This window comes from Staurois parvus, unplaced genomic scaffold (assembly GCF_062004578.1).
Source record: "Staurois parvus isolate SC_StPar_1 unplaced genomic scaffold, SC_StPar_1.0 ptg002191l, whole genome shotgun sequence".
Taxonomy (NCBI): domain Eukaryota; kingdom Metazoa; phylum Chordata; class Amphibia; order Anura; family Ranidae; genus Staurois; species Staurois parvus.
The window spans coordinates 39653-60329 of NW_028319987.1; the positions used below are offsets into that span (position 1 = coordinate 39653).

Sequence of the window (20677 nt, forward strand, 5' to 3'; positions counted from 1 at the left end):
GGTTGGAGTTGAGGGCGATCTGGGTTGTAGTCGGTGTCAGTCCATGTTGGTGTCAGTTGGGATGATCTGGATTGATCGGAGTTGAGGGCAATCTGGGTTGGAGTTGGTGTCAGTCCATGTTGGTGTCAGTTGGGGATGATCTGGGTTGGTTGGAGTTGAGGGGCGATCTGGGTTGGTCGGAGTTGAGGGCGATTCGGGTTGGAGTCGGTGTCAGTCCATGTTGGTGTCAGTTGGGGATGATCTGGGTTGAGGGTGATCTGGGTTGTACTTGGTGTCAGTCCATGTTTGGTGTCAGTTGGGGATGCTCTGGGTTGGTCGGAGTTGAGGGTGATCCGGGTTGTACTTGGTGTCAGTCCATGTTGGTGTCAGTTGGGGATGATCTGGGTTGGTCTGGGTTGGAGTCGGTGTCAGTCCATGTTGGTGTCAGTTGGGGATGATTTGGATTGGTCGGAGTTGAGGGCGATCTGGGTTGTACTTGGTGTCAGTCCATGTTGGTGTCAGTTGGGGATGATCTGAGTTGGTTGGAGTTGAGGGCGATCCGGGTTGGAGTCGGTGTCAGTCTTTGTTGGTGCCAGTTGGGGATGATCTGGGTTGTAGTCGGTGTCAGTCCATGTTGGTGTCAGTTGGGGATGCTCTGGGTTGGTCGGAGTTGAGGGCGATCTGGGTTGGAGTCGGTGTCAGTCCATGTTGGTGTCAGTTGGGGATGATCTGGATTGGTCGGAGTTGAGGGCGATCTGGGTTGTACTTGGTGTCAGTCCATGTTGGTGTCAGTTGGGGATGATCTGAGTTGGTTGGAGTTGAGGGGCGATCTGGGTTGGTCGGAGTTGAGGGCGATTCGGGTTGGAGTCGGTGTCAGTCCATGTTGGTGTCAGTTGGGGATGATCTGGGTTGGTCGGAGTTGAGGGCCATCTGGGTTGGAGTCGGTGTCAGTCCATGTTGGTGTCAGTTGGGGATGATCTGGGTTGAGGGTGATCTGGGTTGTACTTGGTGTCAGTCCATGTTTGGTGTCAGTTGGGGATGCTCTGGGTTGGTCGGAGTTGAGGGTGATCCGGGTTGTACTTGGTGTCAGTCCATGTTGGTGTCAGTTGGGGATGATCTGGGTTGGTCTGGGTTGGAGTCGGTGTCAGTCCATGTTGGTGTCAGTTGGGGATGATTTGGATTGGTCGGAGTTGAGGGCGATCTGGGTTGTACTTGGTGTCAGTCCATGTTGGTGTCAGTTGGGGATGATCTGAGTTGGTTGGAGTTGAGGGCGATCCGGGTTGGAGTCGGTGTCAGTCTTTGTTGGTGCCAGTTGGGGATGATCTGGGTTGTAGTCGGTGTCAGTCCATGTTGGTGTCAGTTGGGGATGCTCTGGGTTGGTCGGAGTTGAGGGCGATCTGGGTTGGAGTCGGTGTCAGTCCATGTTGGTGTCAGTTGGGGATGATCTGGATTGGTCGGAGTTGAGGGCGATCTGGGTTGTACTTGGTGTCAGTCCATGTTGGTGTCAGTTGGGGATGATCTGAGTTGGTTGGAGTTGAGGGCGATCCGGGTTGGAGTCGGTGTCAGTCCATGTTGGTGTCAGTTGGGGATGATCTGGGTTGGTCAGAGTTGAGGGCCATCTGGGTTGGAGTCGGTGTCAGTCCATGTTGGTGTCAGTTGGGGATGATCTGGGTTGTACTTGGTGTCAGTCCATGTTTGGTGTCAGTTGGGGATGCTCTGGGTTGGTCGGAGTTGAGGGTGATCCGGGTTGTACTTGGTGTCAGTCCATGTTGGTGTCAGTTGGGGATGATCTGGGTTGGTTGGAGTTGAGGGTGATCTGGGTTGTACTTGGTGTCAGTCCATGTTGGTGTCAGTTGGGGATGATCTGGATTGGTCGGAGTTGAGGGCAATCTGGGTTGTAGTCGGTGTCAGTCCATGTTGGTGTCAGTTGGGCATGATCTGGATTGGTCGGAGTTGAGGGCAATCTGGGTTGTAGTCGGTGTCAGTCCATGTTGGTGTCAGTTGGGGATGATCTGGGTTTGTCGTAGTTGATGGCGATCTGAGTTGGAGTCGGTGTCAGTCCATGTTAGTGTCAGTTGGGGATGATATGGGTTTGTCGTAGTTGAGGGCGATCTGGGTTGGAGTCGGTGTCAGTCCATGTTTGGTGTCAGTTGGGGATGCTCTGGGTTGGTCGGAGTTGAGGGTGATCTGGGTTGTACTTGGTGTCAGTCCATGTTGGTGTCAGTTAGGGATGATCTGAGTTGGTTGGAGTTGAGGGCGATCTGGGTTGGAGTCGGTGTCAGTCCATGTTGGTGCCAGTTGGGGATGATCTGGGTTGTAGTCGGTGTCAGTCCATGTTGGTGTCAGTTGGGGATGCTCTGGGTTGGTCGGAGTTGAGGGGCGATCTGGGTTGGTCGGAGTTGAGGGCGATTCGGGTTGGAGTCGGTGTCAGTCCATGTTGGTGTCAGTTGGGGATGATCTGGGTTGGTCGGAGTTGAGGGCCATCTGGGTTGGAGTCGGTGTCAGTCCATGTTGGTGTCAGTTGGGGATGATCTGGGTTGAGGGTGATCTGGGTTGTACTTGGTGTCATTCCATGTTGGTGTCAGTTGGGGATGATCTGGGTTGGTCAGAGTTGAGGGCCATCTGGGTTGGAGTCTGTGTCAGTCCATGTTGGTGTCAGTTGGGGATGATCTGGGTTGTACTTGGTGTCAGTCCATGTTTGGTGTCAGTTGGGGATGCTCTGGGTTGGTCGGAGTTGAGGGCGATCCGGGTTGTACTTGGTGTCAGTCCATGTTGGTGTCAGTTGGGGATGATCTGGGTTGGTTGGAGTTGAGGGTGATCTGGGTTGTACTTGGTGTCAGTCCATGTTGGTGTCAGTTGGGGATGATCTGGATTGGTCGGAGTTGAGGGTGATCTGGGTTGTAGTCGGTGTCAGTCCATGTTGGTGTCAGTTGGGCATGATCTGGATTGGTCGGAGTTGAGGGCAATCTGGGTTGTAGTCGGTGTCAGTCCATGTTGGTGTCAGTTGTGGATGATCTGGGTTTGTCGTAGTTGATGGCGATCTGAGTTGGAGTCGGTGTCAGTCCATGTTAGTGTCAGTTGGGGATGATCTGGGTTGGTTGGAGTTGAGGGGCGATCTGACTTTGTTGGAGTTGAGGGTGATCTGGGTTGTACTAGGTGTCAGTCCATGTTGGTGTCAGTTGGGGATGATCTGGGTTGGTCGTAGTTGAGGACAATCAGGGTTAGTGTCAGTTGGGGATGATCTGGGTTGGTTTGAGTTGAGGGCGATCTGGGTTGGAGTTGGTGTCAGTCCATGTTGGTGTCAGTTGGGGATGTTCTGGGTTGGTCGGAGTTGAGCGCTATCTGGGTTGGAGTTGGTGTCAGTCCATGTTGGTGTCAGTTGGGGATGTTCTGGGTTGGTCGGAGTTGAGCGCTATCTGGGTTGGAGTTGGTGTCAGTCCATGTTGGTGTCAGTTGTGGATGTTCTGGGTTGGTTGGAGTTGAGGGCAATCTGGGTTGGTTGGAGTTGAGGGCAATCAGGGTTGGTGTTGGTGTCAGTTGGGAATGATCTGGGTTGGTCAAAGTTAAGTGCGATCTGGATTGGAGTTGGTGTCAGTCCATGGTGGTGTCATTTGAGGATGATCTGGGTCGTAGGGAGTTGAGGGGGCGATCTGGGTTGGAGTTTGAGTCAGTCCATCTTGTTGTCAGTCAAGGTTGTGTCATTTAAGGTTGAGGGCGATCCGTATTGGTCGGGGTCATCCTTGGTTGATGTCAGCCAGAGTTTGTGTTGGTCTCTTTTGGTGTCGGGTTTCAGTCATTCTGGGTTGGTACCAGTCTGTTTTGGTGTCAGGGTTGGGGGCAATCTGTGTTGGTCATGTTGGAGTGATCCTGGGATTGGATTGGATTGGAGAGTCTGTGTTGGTTGGGGTCATCCTGGGTTGGTTTTGGGTTGTAGTCACTTGGGTTTGTATCAGTCCCTGCTGGTCGGGGATGACGTGGGTTGAGTAGGTGTGAGTTTGGGAATGGTCCATGTTGGTGTCAGTCAAGGTTGGGGATGATCTGGTATTGGTTGGGGTTGGAGTCATTCTTAGTTGGGGTTGGACGAGGCTGGTGGGTCCATGTTTGTTGGTTTGGGTCATAGTTGGCGGAGATCTGGGTTGGGGTTGGTGTCCATCTTTTTTGGAGTCATCCTGTGTTCTGGGTTGGTCGCGGTTTGTGTCAGTCAAGGTTGGGGCTGATCATCTTGATCAGGGTTGGAGTGATCCTGGGATTGGATCAGTTGGGGTTGGTGAGTCCATGTTGGTTGTGGTCATCCTGGATTGGTCAGGATTGTGGCTGATCTGAATTGTGGATTTGGGTTGGAGTCACCCTGAGTTGTGGTCATTTGCGGTTTGTATCAGTCTATGTTGATGTTGACCAGGGTTGGGATCGGTTCGGGTTGGTGTCGGTCTAGGTTGGGGACAATGTGGGTTGGTGTAGGTGCGGTTTGGGAATGGTCCATGTTGGTGTCACTAAGGGTTGGGGACCATCTGGGTTGGTATTGGTTGGGGTTGGTGTCTGTCCTTTTTGGTGTCGTTCGGGGTTGGAGTCATCCTGGTTGGTGGTAAACTGGGTGTTGGTTTTAGTCAAGTGTTGAGTCATCCTGGGTTGGGGTTGCTCAGGGGTTGGTGTCAGTCTGTGTTGGTTGGTGTTGGAGTCATGCTTGACTAGCCTCGGTCAGGGTTGGTGTCAGTCCATGTTTTGTCAGTTGGGTTGGAGTCATCCTATGTTGGAGCCTATCTGGGTTGGTGTCAGTCAGTGTTAATGTCGATCCGTGCTGATGTTGGTTGGGGTTGGAGTCATCCTGGATTGGTATCAGTCAGGATTGGGGGTGATATAGGTTGGAGTCAATCAGGGTTGGAGTCATCCTGGCTTGGGGTCATCAGGAGTGGTGTTGGTGTCAGTTGGGATCAGAGTTGGAATCATCCCGAGTTGGGGTCTTTTGGGGATGGAGTCATCCTGGGCTAAGCTTGTCAGGGTTGGTGTTAGTCCTTGTTGGGGTCAGAGCTGGAGTCATCCTGGGTTGAGGTTGGTTGGTGGTTTGTGTCAGTCTGTGATGGTGTTTGTTGGGGTAGGAGTCATCCTGGGTTGGGGTCAGTCAGGGGTTGGTGTCAGTAGGATTTGGTTTTTTTTAGGTCTGTGTTGGTAATGGTTCATGTTATTGTTGGTCAGAGTTGGAGTTGATCTGGTCTGGCATTCAGGGTTGGGGTGAATTGGGGTTGAGGACGATCTTGCTCCGTCATGGTTGGTGATCATGTGGGTTGGTGTCCGTCCAGGTTGGTGTTGGTCTGTGTTGGTGTCAGTCGGGGTTGGGGTCAATTGGGGTTGAAGACGATCTTTCACCGTCATGGTTGGTGTTGGTTGGGGATCATCTGGGTTGGTGTCCGTCTAGGTTGGTGTTGGTCCGTGTTGGTGTCAGTCGGGGTTGGAGTCAATCTGGGTTAGGGTTGGGTTGTGGACAGTCTGAGTTAGCATCAGTCTGCTTTAGGGTCAGTCTGGGTTGGGGTTAGCTGGGGTTTCAGTCAATCTGCATTGGGGTCATTCAGGGTTGGAGTAATCCTGGGTTGGGGACGTTCTGGCTTGGGGTCAGTTCTGGTTTGAGTCAGTCTGGGTTCGGTCAGTCTGGGTTGATATGGTCAGGATTAGGGTTGGATTGAGGATTGTCTGAGTTCCAGTTGGGGTCAATTGGGGCTCTCCTGGGTTCAGTCAGTGAAGGTTGAGTTGATCAGGATTGAGTCTGGTTTAGAGTCGGTCTGGGATGGGGTTAGTTGGGGCTGGAGCCCTGCTGGGTTGGGTCAGTCTGGGTTTGGTACGATCTGGCTTTGGGTCGGCCTGTTTGAGGACAGTCTGGGTTCCAGGCAGTTGGGGTTTGGTTAGGTCTGGTTTTGGGGTTGGAGTTATCATAGGTTCGGTTGATCAGGGCTGAGTTGGTCAGGGTTAGGGTTGGGTTGAGGATGGTCTGGGATGGGGTTTGTTGGGGTTGGAGTTGATTAGGATTGGGTCAGGATTAGGGTTGGGTTGAGGATGGTCTGGGTTAGGGTTGGAGTTGGTCAAGATTGGGTTAGGGTTGGGTTGAGGATGGTCTAGGTTGGGGTTGGAGTTGGTCAGGATTGGGTTAGGGTTGGGTTGAGGATTGTCTGGGTTGGGGTTTGAGTTGGTCAGGATGGGGTTAGGGTTGGGTTGAGGATGGTCTGGGTTAGGGTTGGAGTTGGTCAGGATTGGGTTAGGGTTGGGCTGGGTTGGAGTTGGTCAGGATTGGGTTAGGGTTGGGCTGGGTTGGAGTTGGTCAGGATTGGGTTAGGGTTGGGTTGAGGATGGTCTGGGTTGGGGTTTGAGTTGATCAGGATTGGGTCAGGGTTAGGATTGGGTTGAGGATGGTCTGGGTTAGGGTTGGAGTTGGTCAGGGTTAGCATTGGGTTGAGGATGGTCTGGGTTGGAGTTGGTCAGGATTGGTTTAGGGTTGGGTTGAGGATGGTCTGTGTTGGGGTTTGTTGGGGTTGGAGGTCAGGATTGGGTTAGGGTTGGGCTGGGTTGAGGATAGTCTGTGTTGGGGTTTGTTGGGGTTGGAGTTGGTCAGGATTGGGTTAGGGTTGGGTTGAGGATGGTCTGGGTTGGGGTTTGTTGGAGTTGGTCAGGATTGGGTTAGGCTGGGTTGAGGATAGTCTGTGTTGGGGTTTGTTGGGGTTGGAGTTGGTCAGGATTGGGTTAGGGTTGGGTTGAGGATGGTATGGGTTGGGGTTTGTTGGGGTTGGAGTTGGTCAGGATTAGGGTTGGGTTGAGGATGGTCTGTGTTGGAGTTGGTCAGGATTGTGTTAGGGTTGGGATGAGGATGGTCTGGGTTGGGGCTTGTTGGGTTTGGAGTTGGTCAGTATTGGGTCATGGTTAGGGTTGGGTTGAGGATGGTCTGGTTTGGGGTTGGAGTTGGTTAGGATTGGGTCCGGGTTAGGGTTGGGTTGAGGATGGTCTGGGTTGGGGTTTGTTGGGGCTGGAGTTGGTCAGGATTGGGTCAGGATTACGTTTGGGTTGAGGATGGTCTGGTTTGGGGTTGGAGTTGGTTAGGATTGGGTTAGGGTTGGGTTGATGTTGGTCTGGGTTGGGGTTTGTTGGGGTTGGAGTTGGTCAGGATTAGGGTTGGGTTGAGGATGGTCTGTGTTGGAGTGGGTCAGGATTGTGTTAGGGTTGGGATGAGGATGGTCTGGGTTGGGGCTTGTTGGGTTTGGAGTTGGTTAGGATTGGGTCAGGGTTAGGGTTGGGTTGAGGATGGTCTGGGTTGGGGTTTGTTGGGGCTGGAGTTGGTCAGGATTGGGTCAGGATTACGTTTGGGTTGAGGATGGTCTGGTTTGGGGTTGGAGTTGGTTAGGATTGGGTGAGGATTAGGGTCAGGATTAGGGATGGGTCAGGGTCAGGTTGGTCTGGGTTCCAATCCCAACCTTTTTATTCGAATAAGAGTAGTTATACCCTGCGAGTCATGACCCTCCCATCATGAATAAAAGGGTCGGGTCTCATAGAGTATGACTACTCTCATCGTCAAAGAAAGGAGTAGTCATACCTTGTGAGTCTTAACCATTTTATTCATGATGGGAGTAGTCATACTCTGTGAGTCTCGGCAAGATAATACATGATGGGAGTAGTCATACCCTATGAGTCCCTGCCCAGTTATTCATGATGGGAGTAGTCATACCCTGTAAGTCTTGGCCCAGTTATTCATGATGGGAGTAGTTATACCCTGTGAGTCTTGGCCCGATTATACATAATGGGAGTAGTCATACCCTATGAGTCCCGGCCCTTTTATTCATGATGGGAGTAGTCATACCCTATGAGTCCCGGCCCTTTTACTCATGATGGGAGTAGTCATACCCTATGAGTCTCGGCCCATTTATACATGATGGGAGTAGTCATACCCTGTGAGTCCTGGCCCAATTATACATGATGGGAGTAGTCATACCCTGTGAGTCTTGGCCCATATATACAGGATGGGAGTAGTCATATCCTGTGAGACCCGGCCCAATTATTCATGATGGGAGTAGTTATACCCTGTCAGTCTCGGCCCATTTATACATGATGGGAGTAGTCATACCCTGCGAGTCTTGGCCCCGATTATACATGATGGGAGTAGTCATACCCTGCGAGTCTTGGCCCCGATTATACATGATGGGAGTAGTCATACCCTGTGAGTCCTGGCCCAATTATACATGATGGGAGTAGTCATACCCTGTGAGTCTTGGCCCCGATTATACATGATGGGAGTAGTTATACCCTGTGAGTCTCGGCCTATTTATACATGATGGGAGTAGTCATACCCTGTGAGTCTCGGCCTATTTATACATGATGGGAGTAGTCATACCCTGTGAGTCCCGGCCCAATTATACATGATGGGAGTAGTCATACCCTGTAAGTCTTGGCCCGATTATACATGATGGGAGTAGTCATACCCTGTGAGTCCCTGCCCAATTATACATGATGGGAGTAGTCATACCCTGTGAGTCCCAGCCCTTTTATACATGATGGGAGTAGTCATACCCTGCGAGTCTTGGCCCATTTATACATGATGGGAGTAGTCATACCCTGCGAGTCTTGGCCCCGATTATACATGATGGGAGTAGTCATACCCTGTGAGTCCTGGCCCAATTATACATGATGGGAGTAGTCATACCCTGTGAGTCTCGGCCCATATATACATGATGGGAGTAGTCATACCCTGAGTCTCGGCCCATTTATACAGGATGGGAGTAGTCATACCCTGAGTCTCGGCCCATTTATACATGATGGGAGTAGTCATACCCTGTGAGTCTCGGCCCATTTATACATGATGGGAGTAGTCATACCCTGCGAGTCTTGGCCCCGATTATACATGATGGGAGTAGTCATACCCTGTGAGTCCTGGCCCAATTATACATGATGGGAGTAGTCATACCCTGTGAGTCTTGGCCCATATATACATGATGGGAGTAGTCATACCCTGTGAGTCTCGGCCCATATATACATGATGGGAGTAGTCATACCCTGAGTCTCGGCCCATTTATACAGGATGGGAGTAGTCATACCCTGAGTCTCGGCCCATTTATACATGATGGGAGTAGTCATACCCTGTGAGTCTCGGCCCATTTATACATGATGGGAGTAGTCATACCCTGTGAGTCTTGGCCCATATATACAGGATGGGAGTAGTCATACCCTGTGAGTCTCGGCCCATTTATACAGGATGGGAGTAGTCATACCCTGAGTCTCGGCCCATTTATACATGATGGGAGTAGTCATACCCTTTGAGTCTCGGCCCATATATACAGGATGGGAGTAGTCATACCCTGTGAGTCTCGGCCCATTTATACAGTATCTCCCAGAAGTGAGTCCACCCCTCACATTTTTGTAAATATTTGATTCTCTCCTTTCATGCGACAACACTGAAGAAATGACACTTTGCTACAATGTGACGTAGTCAGTGTACAGCTTGTATAACATGGAAATTTGCTGTCCCCTGAAAATAACTCAACACACCGCCATTCATGTCTAAACCGCTGGCAACAAAAGTGAGTCCTAAGTGACAAGGTCCAAACTGGGCCCAAAGTGTAAATATTTTGTGTGTCCGCCATTATTTTCCAGCACTGCCTTCACCCTCTTGGGCATGGAGGTCACCAGAGCTTCACAGGTTGCCACTGGAGTCCTCTTCCACTCCTCCATGAGGACATCACGGAGCTGGTGGATGCGCTCCTCCACCTTCCGTCTTCCCCTTCTCAATGACGACATCACGGAGCTGGTGGATGTTCGAGACCTTACGCTCCTCCACCTTCCGTCTTCCCCTCCTCCATGACAACATCACGGAGCTGGTGGATGTTCGAGACCTTACGCTCCTCCACCTTCCATTTGAGGATGCCCCACAGATGCTAAATAGGGTTCAGGTCTAGAGACATGCTTGGCCAGTCCATCACCTTTACCCTCAGCTTCTTCAGCAAGGCAGTGGTGGTCTGGGAGGTGTGTTTGGGGTCGTTATGTTGGAATATCGCCCTGCAGCCCAGTCTCCGAAGGGAGGAGATCATGCTCTGCTTCAGTATGTCACAGTACATGTTGGCATTCATGGTTCCCTCAATGAACTGTAGCCCCCCAGTGCCGGCAGCACTCATGCAGCCCCAGACCATGACACCCCCACCACCATGCGGCCCCAGACCATGACACTCCCACCACCATGCAGCCCCAGACCATGACACCCCCACCACCATGCGGCCCCAGACCATGACACTCCCACCACCATGCAGCCCCAGACCATGACACCCCCACCACCATGCGGCCCCAGACCATGACACTCCCACCACCATGCAGCCCCAGACCATGACACCCCCACCACCATGCTTGACTGTAGGCAAGACACACTTGTCTTTGTACTCCTCACCTGGTTGCCGCCACACACACTTGACACCATCTGAACCCAATCAGTTGATGTTGGTGTCATCAGACCACAGGAGACAGTTCCAGTAATCCATGTCCTCAGTCTGCTGGTCTTCAGCAAACTGTTTGCGGGCTTTCTTGTGCATCACCTTTAGAAGAGGCTTCCTTCTGGGATGACAACCATGCAGACCAATTTTGATGCAGTGTGCGGCGTATGGTCTGAGTACTGACAGGCTGACCCCCCAACTCTTCAACCTCTGCAGCAATGCTGGCACCACTGACAGGCTGACCCCCCACCCCTACACCCTCTGCAGCAATGCTGGCCCCACTGACAGGCTGATCCCCCACCCCTACACCCTCTGCAGCAATGCTGGCACCACTGACAGGCTGACCCCCCACCCCTACACCCTCTGCAGCAATGCTGGCCCCACTGACAGGCTGATCCCCCACCCCTACACCCTCTGCAGCAATGCTGGCACCACTGACAGGCTGACCCCCCACCCCTTCACCCTCTGCAGCAATGCTGGCAGCACTCCAACATCTATTTCCCAAAGACAACCGGATATGACGCTGAGCACGTGCACTCAACTTCTTTGGTGGACCATGGCGAGGCCTGTTCTGAGTGGAACCCATCCTGTTACACCACTGTATGGTCTTGGCCCCCGTGCTGCAGGTGTCAGGGTCTTAGCAATCTCCTTATAGCCCAGGCCATCTTTATGTAGAGCAACAATTCTTTTTTTCATATCCTCAGAGAGTTCTTTGCCATGAGGTGCCATGTTGAACTTCCAGTGACCAGTATGAGAGAGTGAGAGCGACAACACCAAATGTAACCCACCTGCTCCCCATTCACACCTGAGACCTTGTGACACCAACAAGTCGCATGACACCGGGGAGGGAAAATGGCTGATTGGGCCCAATTTGGACCTTGTCACTTAGGGGTGTACTCACTTCTGGGAGATAAATAAATATATATATACACATAGTTGTGTTCAAAATAATATCCGTGTGATGAAAAAAGTGACTAAAGCTGCAAATCCTTCTAATAGCTTTTATTTCCATCCACACAAATGCATTGGGAACACGACACATTCTATTCCAAATCACAACATGAAGAAAAATACATCAAATTTGTGTTGTTCCTCTAAAAAAATGGAAGAAAAGTGAATATTAGACGGTTCAAAAAAATGGCCGTGTTTGTATTCTTCTTTCCAAACTCCAACATTCACTATATAAACTGAGAAATGTTTGAAGATTTTGCTTTCCTTTGAATGACTTCATGAATATTTGGTTGTAGTCGCACTGTTTCTGAGAACTGCTGTACATCTGTGTTGCATGGAGTCCCCCAACTTCTGGCCCCTGTGATCAGGTATTCCAGCCCAGGATGATTGGACCACATTCCACAGTTCTTCTCTATTTCTTGGTTTGGCCTCAGAAACTGCATTTTTGATGTCACCCCACAAGTTTTCTATTGGATGAAGATCCGGGGATTGGGCTGGCCACTCCATAACGTCCATCTTGTTGGTCTGGAACCAAGATGTTGCACGTTTACTGGTGTGTTTGGGGTCGTTGTCTTGTTGGAACCCCCATTTCAAGGGCATTTCCTCTTCAGCATAAGGCAGCATGACCTCTTCAAGTTTTCTGATGGATTCAAACTGATCCATGATCCCTGGTATGCGATAAATAGGCCCAACACCGTAGTATGAGAAACATCCCCATATCATGATGCTTGCACCACCATGCTTCACGGTCTTCACAGTGTACTGTGGCTTGAATTCAGTGTTTGGGGTCGTCTGACAAACTGTCTCCACCCACTAGACCCAAAAAGAACAATCTTACTTCCATCAGTCCACAAAATGTTGGGCCATTTCTCTTTAGGCCAGTCAATGTGCTCTTTGGCAGATTGTAACCTCTTCAGCACACGTCTTTTTCCCAACAGTGGGACTTTGCGGGGACTTCTTGCAGATAGCTTGGCTTCACATAGGCGTCTTCTAATTGTAACAGTCCTCACAGGGACCGTCACACCTTCTTTCATCTTCCTGGAGCTGATTGTTGGCTGAGTCCTCACAGGGAACGTCACACCTTCTTTAATCTTCCTGGAGCTGATTGTTGGCTGAGTCCGCCCCATGTTGGCTATTCTATCCATTCCAATGGTAGTTTTTCGCTTTCTTCCACGTCTTTCAGGTTTTGGTTGCCATTTTAAAACATTTGCCATCATTTTAGCTGAGCGGCCGATCATTTTCTGCACTTCTTTATATGTTTTCCCCTCCAATCAACTTTTTAATCAAGGTACGCTGTTCTTCTGAACAATGTCTGGAACCACCCATTTTCCTCAGAATTTCAGAGAGAAATGCACTGTAACCAGCATGTCCAACATTTGCTGCCTTCCTTCCTTAAATAAGGGCAATAATTGCCACCAAAGAATGAATGACCTCACTAATAGAACTCCACACGGCTATTATTGTGAACACGCCCCTTTCAATGAGTGATTCAATGACACAGAATCAGCAGCATGCATGTCATGACTGTTGGGTCTGTTGGATTTCTATGACTCTACTACACCTGCTAGGAAATTATTTGCCATGTAGAAATATCATTTCCACCAAAAACAGTGATTGATCCGGTTAGTGATGTCTGACTGCTAGTATTTTCAACACAACTGTATATATACATTGTATACAGTCCGGGGGAAGGTTGGACCCACTTCTGGGAGATGCTGTACATGATGGGAGTAGTCATGCCCTGTGAGTCTTGGCCCGTTTATACATGATGGGTGTAACTGCCCCGGGGTGGTATTTGCGGATGATGGCAGTTGTAAGATGAAGTGGAAATGACATCACACACACAGTGTTACCAGATAATTGATTTATTAGATGAATTGCAGCCCGTATCATGGGGCAACAGTGCACAATAATAAGGATCTCAAGGTACATGTCACCTTTTCTCTCCTGGCCCTGTGCTCAGTCTGGTGACCATCCAGATTTCCAGTGTTTGAGCTTCCCTAAACTCCAGAATTTTCCATGTACTCTATGGGGGCTGGAGAAGTGTAATAAAGGTGAGGCTATCTTCTCAGCTCCTACAAGTGTTAATATACTGCAGGCAATGTAAAAGACCCCAGGCCTTCCTAAAATATTCTGTCTACCAATAGCAGTCAGATAAGACATGCCACCCCAGGCCTTCCTACCAAACTCCTGTCTACCAATGGCAGCCAGTTTAGGAATGTTACCCCAGGCCTTCCTGCAAACATCCCGTCTACCAGTGGCAGTCAGATTAGGAATGTTACCCCAGGCCTTCCTACAGACATCCCGTCTACCAATGATGGTCAGATTAGGAATGTTACCCCAGGCCTTCCTGCAAACATCCCGTCTACCAGTGGCAGTCAGATTAGGAATGTTACCCCAGGCCTTCCTACAGACATCCCGTCTACCAATGATGGTCAGATTAGGAATGTTACCCCAGGCCTTCCTGCAAACATCCCGTCTACCAGTGGCAGTCAGATTAGGAATGTTACCCCAGGCCTTCCTACAGACATCCCGTCTACCAATGATGGTCAGATTAGGAATGTTACCCCAGGCCTTCCTATAGACATCCCGTCTACCAATGGCAGTCAGATTAGGAATGTCACCCCATGCCTTCCTGCAAACATCCCGTCTACCAGTGGCAGTCAGATTAGGAATGTTACCCCAGGCCTTCCTATAGACATCCCCTCTACCAATGATGGTCAGATTAGGAATGTTACCCCAGGCCTTCCTATAGACATCCCGTCTACCAATGGCGGTCATATTAGGAATGTCACCCCAGGCCTTCCTATAGACATCCCGTCTACCAATGGCGGTCAGATTAGGAATGTTACCCCAGGCCTTCCTACAGACATCCCGTCTACCAATGATGGTCAGATTAGGAATGTCACCCCAGGCCTTCCTACAGACATCCCGTCTACCAATGGCGGTCATATTAGGAATGTCACCCCAGGCCTTCCTGCAAACATTCCGTCTACCAATGGCGGTCAGATTAGGAATGTTACCCCAGGCCTTCCTACAGACATCCCGTCTACCAATGGCGGTCATATTAGGAATGTTACCCCAGGCCTTCCTGCAAACATTCCGTCTACCAATGGCGGTCAGATTAGGAATGTTACCCCAGGCCTTCCTGCAAACATCCTGTCTACCAATGGCGGTCAGATTAGGAATGCTACTCTAGGTGGTTAACACTGCTTTAGTAGAAATTATGAACTCTATGCTTTCCCTATGGATGATAACCACTTTTCCTCTTCTGTCTGTGCAATATCTCCAAGTTTTTTAACAGCTTCATCCAAAGGTAGAGGAGCCCCAGACGGGAGCACCTAAAGTAAAAGCAACCATATATACAGAGCAGTCGAGTTCTAGCACACAAGGTCTGTATGTGGAAGCTTCTGGAGCAGACATGGCTGTGATAACGGTGCAATGAATGGTCTCCAGGGAGAGATCAGAGTGCTTAGTACATACAGTATATTCGTCTTCTCGGGTATACTCGCCTCTATAGCCCAGGCGCAGTTTGGCACAGGATATATACATAGAGCACCCTGGAGCTGGAAAGAGGAGCAAGTATCCTATCACTATGGACCTTCACTGCCATACACATAACTATATACAGCTTGTTTTGGGCGTATGGTGGATCACCTTAAATATTCACTATAAAGTCAACTTTACAGATTGTAGCTAAATTCCAACCAATGGTAAAACATCTTTATAGCCTTAGCAAATACCTACATCTGCTTAAAAATATACAAGTTTGGCTTTTTACTTATTTTAGCATCAAAGCAGCCCTAGAGATCATCCTGTCTATGAAGGGTTGGTGACGTGCTGAATCCCTTCACCCCGGAAGTCACTAACAAGAAATTTGGCACAATTTTGGGACAGAAAAGGGAGAGTTTGGCACACTTCATCAAGTCTGAAGGCTATTGGGTTATGAGATGATGAGGACATATAGGACATTCTCTGTCCATACATCTCACCACCTGACAGTGAGGAGAGGGGCCCCTGTGCTACCCATTGAGTCGCATGACCTGCTGGTGTAACCCTGCTGTGGAGGAATATTGGTAGATCCATTGTAGACAGTTTGTTTTCTCAGACACCTTGGGGTATTTCATTTTTGTGTCACCCTGCTGTTATGGAGTAGGGTGCCTTACTGGGCGAATGCTTTACAGTGCAAAATTTGCCTTTATTGCTATTTTATTAATAATTAACATTTCACATTTGTAGGGTTAACACATTTCCTTGTGATTGGGACTAGGTAGCCTTCATACAACAATTCAAACAGCTGAAGCCAGGCTGACCCGACTTCCCTGAAGGTTTCAGCAGTGTTCCAATAGACGTGTCCTATCCACCCCAGAGGCGACCCTTTGCCTTTCCCAGTTCCACCATCCATTCCCCCACACGCACCGACCTCTCCCACCAAATGTCTTCTGTTAGCCAACCTTTTGTGGGTTGCTTGACCGTACACCTTGCTCGTAGGCCACTCTCTGCCCAATCAAGTATTGTGCTGCTTGTGTGGCCCCCGGTGGACCTGTAATGGTCACTTTTCTGCTTCTTGTTCCAGGGACAAATTCCCCTTTCTTGGAGATCTGTATGCGAGCTCCAGTCAGCTCTTGGTATTCAACCAATGTCTTTCCACCTTTCCCCAGTATTGCACCTACCAGGGTTTCTGGTACAGCCATCTCCAGAGTCTCCTTGCCAGCAACACTTTCAGCAGCTAGCTTCTCCATTAGGATTCCTCCACCTCCCAAGCCCAGCGTGGAACCCGCTTCACCTGTGTAAGAAGCTAGAAGACTGACAGCTGCTGGATGGACACCACCAACCAATGGATTAAATCCTAAACCTGTGCTGTAACCATAGCTGGCTAAAGTATTCAGTGCTGTTGAGATGGCCAGAAGATCTCCACCAGATATTGCAGCTGAAGCGGCTGGTGTAGCTGGGAATGGGGCAATGGCTGCCTCAGCTGTCCCTCCAGCATATGGGGATCCTGTAGGGTTGGAGTTGGCCACAGGACCCTGGGTGTTGGTGTAGCTGATGTTGAGATAAGAAGTGCCCTGAGGCGGGTCCTCTTTTGCTTTGTGTATGATGCTTCTTACTGCACGCTGAACCTGAGCAGCTTCCCCACTCACTGTCACCACCCGTTCCTGGAGATTTGGACCTGCTGGTTTCTGGGAGAGCTGGACCCACGCTCCAGATTCCTCCATGATACTACGGACAGTTGCTCCACCTTTCCCAATGATGAGGCCGGCTGTTGTGTTGGGAACAATAAGTTTAGCCTGAAAATTGAGTTGGGAGGAGAGAAAATGAATGAAGATGTGGTGAATGTAAAATGATTAAACAGTGTGGTAAGGAATTGGTATTAGATGTATTGTGGTGTGCAAAATAGTTTCAGGTACAGTGTGGTGATGGATTAGTATCGGGTACGGTGTGGTGATGGATTAGTATGGTGTGGTGATGGATTAGTATCGGGTACGGTGTGGTGATGGATTGGTATCGGGTACGGTGTGGTGATGGATTGGTATCGGGTACAGTGTGGTGATGGATTAGTATCGGGTACAGTGTGGTGATGGATTAGTATCGGGTACGGTGTGGTGATGGATTGGCATCGGGTACGGTGTGGTGATTGATTAGTATTGGGTACGGTGTGGTGATGGATTAGTATCGGGTACGGTGTGGTGATGGATTGGTATCGGGTACGGTGTGGTGATGGATTGGTATCGGGTACGGTGTGGTGATGGATTGGTATCGGGTACGGTGGGGTGATGGATTGGTATCGGGTACGGTGTGGTGATGGATTGGTATCGGGTACGGTGTGGTGATGGATTGGTATCGGGTACGGTGTGGTGATGGATTAGTATCGGGTACGGTGTGGTGATGGATTAGTATCGGGTACGGTGTGGTGATGGATTAGTATCGGGTACGGTGTGGTGATGGATTGGTATCGGGTACGGTGTGGTGATGGATTGGTATCGGGTACGGTGTGGTGATGGATTGGTATCGGGTACGGTGTGGTGATGGATTAGTATGGTGTGGTGATGGATTGGTATCGGGTACAGTGTGGTGATGGATTAGTATGGGGTACGGTGTGGTGATGGATTAGTATCGGGTACGGTGTGGTGATGGATTGGTATCGGGTACGGTGTGGTGATGGATTGGTATCGGGTACGGTGTGGTGATGGATTGGTATCGGGTACGGTGTGGTGATGGATTGGTATCGGGTACGGTGTGGTGATGGATTAGTATCGGGTACGGTGTGGTGATGGATTAGTTTCAGGTGTGGTGATGGATTGGTATCGGGTACAGTGTGGTGATGGATTAGTATGGGGTACGGTGTGGTGATGGATTAGTATCGGGTACGGTGTGGTGATGGATTGGTATCGGGTACGGTGTGGTGATGGATTGGTATCGGGTACGGTGTGGTGATGGATTAGTATCGGGTACGGTGTGGTGATGGATTAGTATCGGGTACTATGTGGTGGTGGATTAGTATCGGGTACGGTGTGGTGATGGATTAGTATCGGGTACGGTGTGGTGATGGATTGGTATCGGGTACGGTGTGGTGATGGATTAGTATCGGGTACGGTTTGGTGATAGGTTAGTATCGGGTACAATTTGGTGATGGATTGGCATCGGGTACGGTGTGGTAATTGATTAGTATTGGGTACGGTGTGGTAATTGATTAGTATCGGGTACGGTGTGGTGATGGATTAGTATCGGGTACGGTGTGGTGGTGGATTGATATTGGGTACGGTGTGGTGATGGATTAGTATTGGTTATGGTGTGTTGATGGATTCGTTTTTGGTACGGTGTGGTGATGGATTAGGGTTACAATGCTCCCTGGCTCCTGAGAGCCCCCACAGTTACCCTTAATCTCCTTCAGTGCTGTCCAGTCCCCCGTTTAAGGTCCCAAAATCCAACAGTGTCCCACAGTGCACCTGCAAAGCTCCCTGGAGACACCTCCAGCCCCTTTCCACAAATCTTGTTCCCTACAGTTGTCCCTAACCCCTTACAGAATCACAATCCCTCCACAGTGACACCCACCTCCATCTAGAGCCTGCCATCCGCCCACCCCCATCTAGAGCCTGCCGTCCGCCCACCCCCATCTAGAGCCTGCCGTCCGCCCACCTCCATCTAGAGCCTGCTATCCGCTCACCCCCATCTAGAGCCTGCCATCCGCCCACCTCCATCTAGAGCTTGCCGTCCGCCCACCTCCATCTAGAGCCTGTCATCCGCCCACCTCCATCTAGAGCTTGCTATCCGCTCACCCCCATCTAGAGCCTGCCATCCGCCCACCTCCATCTAGAGCCTGCCATCCGCCCACCTCCATCTAGAGCTTGCCGTCCGCCCACCTCCATCTAGAGCCTGTCATCCGCCCACCCCCATCTAGAGCTTGCTATCCGCTCACCCCCATCTAGAGCCTGCCATCCGCCCACCTCCATCTAGAGCCTGCCATCCGCCCACCTCCATCTAGAGCCTGCCATCCGCCCACCCCCATCTAGAGCCTGCCAACCGCCCACCCCCATCTAGAGCCTGCCAACCGCCCACCCCCATCTAGAGCCTGCCAACCGCCCACCCCCATCTAGAGCCTGCCAACCGCCCACCCCCATCTAGAGCCTGCCATCCGCCCACCCCCATCTAGAGCCTGCCAACCACCCACCCCCATCTAGAGCCTGCCAACCACCCACCCCCATCTAGAGCCTCTAGTGCACACAAAGCTGCCTATATTTTCCTCTCACTGACACCATTACCAGGGGACCTTTTCCTCATACTGACCACTGATGCCATATCATTCTTCTACCTATCGACCACCAATCAGGGAAAAGACATGGAGGGGAGGGTCAGGAGGGACAGCGGGGAGTGAATTCTGACTTGACCTAATTAAACCAAGAAGGGGGGGCAGTTTTGGTATCAGTGCTGAAACACTGGGCTGTGGTTCGGGGAAGCTGGCCCTGTGTAACAAAGTAGCCACTAATGTGAGTGAATTGACAGCCAGTGTTGTGCGACAAATATGAACGGAGGTCAGTGTGTGCAGAACGATGCCGGTTGTCAGTCACATCGGCCCACCGCCGACAACTATATGGAACGCCCCAATCCCTCTCCAGCCAACATTTGTCACCTCCAGGACCATGAGAGACGGGCGCTGCTACCACAACGCAGGCACATCATTGCAGGGGGGGGGCGGGAGTGTCAGCCGACCATTTTGTTATACCCCCTCCCAGGGGCGGACTGACTATTCCAGCACTCAAGCACTGCCCGAGGGCCCGGGGTCAGTAGGGGGCCCCATGAAATGCCCCTGGTACCTTTTTATAGGCTTTTTTGGGTGTGCTTTGAGTGTGGGCAAGGACACAGAGGCCCCATGATCCCCTATTGCCCAGGGGCCCCATGAGTTGTCAGTCCGCCCCTCCCCCTCCTCCATGATTATAATGATACTTGGTTTTATGTTGGGAAGATTTCACTGTCAGATGTGGAGCCGTTCTGCCATTGATGTTATAATCCGTCCAACGTGACCGGGATAAACATTCCCCTTCTATTTACTGGCTGACCACTCTGGACACTCCCATATATATATACAGTCAGGTCCATAAATATTGGGACATGGACACAATTCTAACATTTTTGGCTCTATACACCACAATGGATTTGAAATGAAACGAACAAGATGTGCTTTAACTGCAGACTGTCAGCTTTAATTTGAGGGTATTTACATCCAAATCAGGTGAACGGTGTAGGAATGACAACAGTTTGCATATGTGCCTCCCACTTGTTAAGGGACCAAAAGTAATGGGACAATTGGCTTCTCAGCTGTTCCATGGCCAGGTGTGTGTTATTCCCTCATTATCCCAATTACAATGAGCAGATAAAAGGTCCAGAGTTCATTTCAAGTGTGCTATTTGCATTTGGAATCTGTTGCTGTCAACTCTCAAGATGAGACCCAAAGAGCTGTCACTATCAGTGAAGCCATCATTAGGCTGAAAAAACAAAACAAACCCATCAGAGAGATAGCAAAAACATGAGGCGTGGCCAAAACAACTGTTTGGAACATTCTTTAAAAGAAGGAACGCACCGGTGAGCTCAGCAACACCAAAAGACCAGGAAGACCACGGAAAACAACTGTGGTGGATGAGCGAAGAATTCTTTCCCTGGTGAAGAAAACACCCTTCACAACAGTTGGCCGGATCAAGAACACTCTCCAGGAGGTAGGTGTATGTGTGTCAAAGTCACCAATCAAGAGAAGACTTCACCAGAGTGAATACAGAGGGTTCACCACAAGATGGAAACCATTGGTGAGC

The 20677-nt window shown here is 50.4% G+C and overlaps 2 protein-coding genes across 2 annotated transcripts in view; both read right to left on the reverse strand.

The window, feature by feature from the left end:
• Positions 1–13224: 13224 nt before the first annotated feature.
• On the reverse strand, positions 13225–15406 carry LOC149431649 (uncharacterized). The gene has a single exon (XM_089665431.1). It carries the CDS (start codon positions 14439–14441, stop codon positions 13335–13337), a length of 1107 nt encoding a protein of 368 aa, XP_089521557.1. The 5' UTR covers positions 14442–15406; the 3' UTR covers positions 13225–13334.
• A 146-nt stretch (positions 15407–15552) lies between these two features.
• LOC149431650 (RNA-binding protein Nova-2-like) overlaps positions 15553–20677 on the reverse strand; it is a 59233-nt gene continuing 54108 nt past the window's right edge. Inside the window, exon 5 of the mRNA XM_089665432.1 lies at positions 15553–16663. Coding sequence (XP_089521558.1) covers positions 15821–16663 — 843 coding nt within the window. The 3' untranslated portion in view covers positions 15553–15820. The remainder of the gene's footprint in view (positions 16664–20677) is intronic.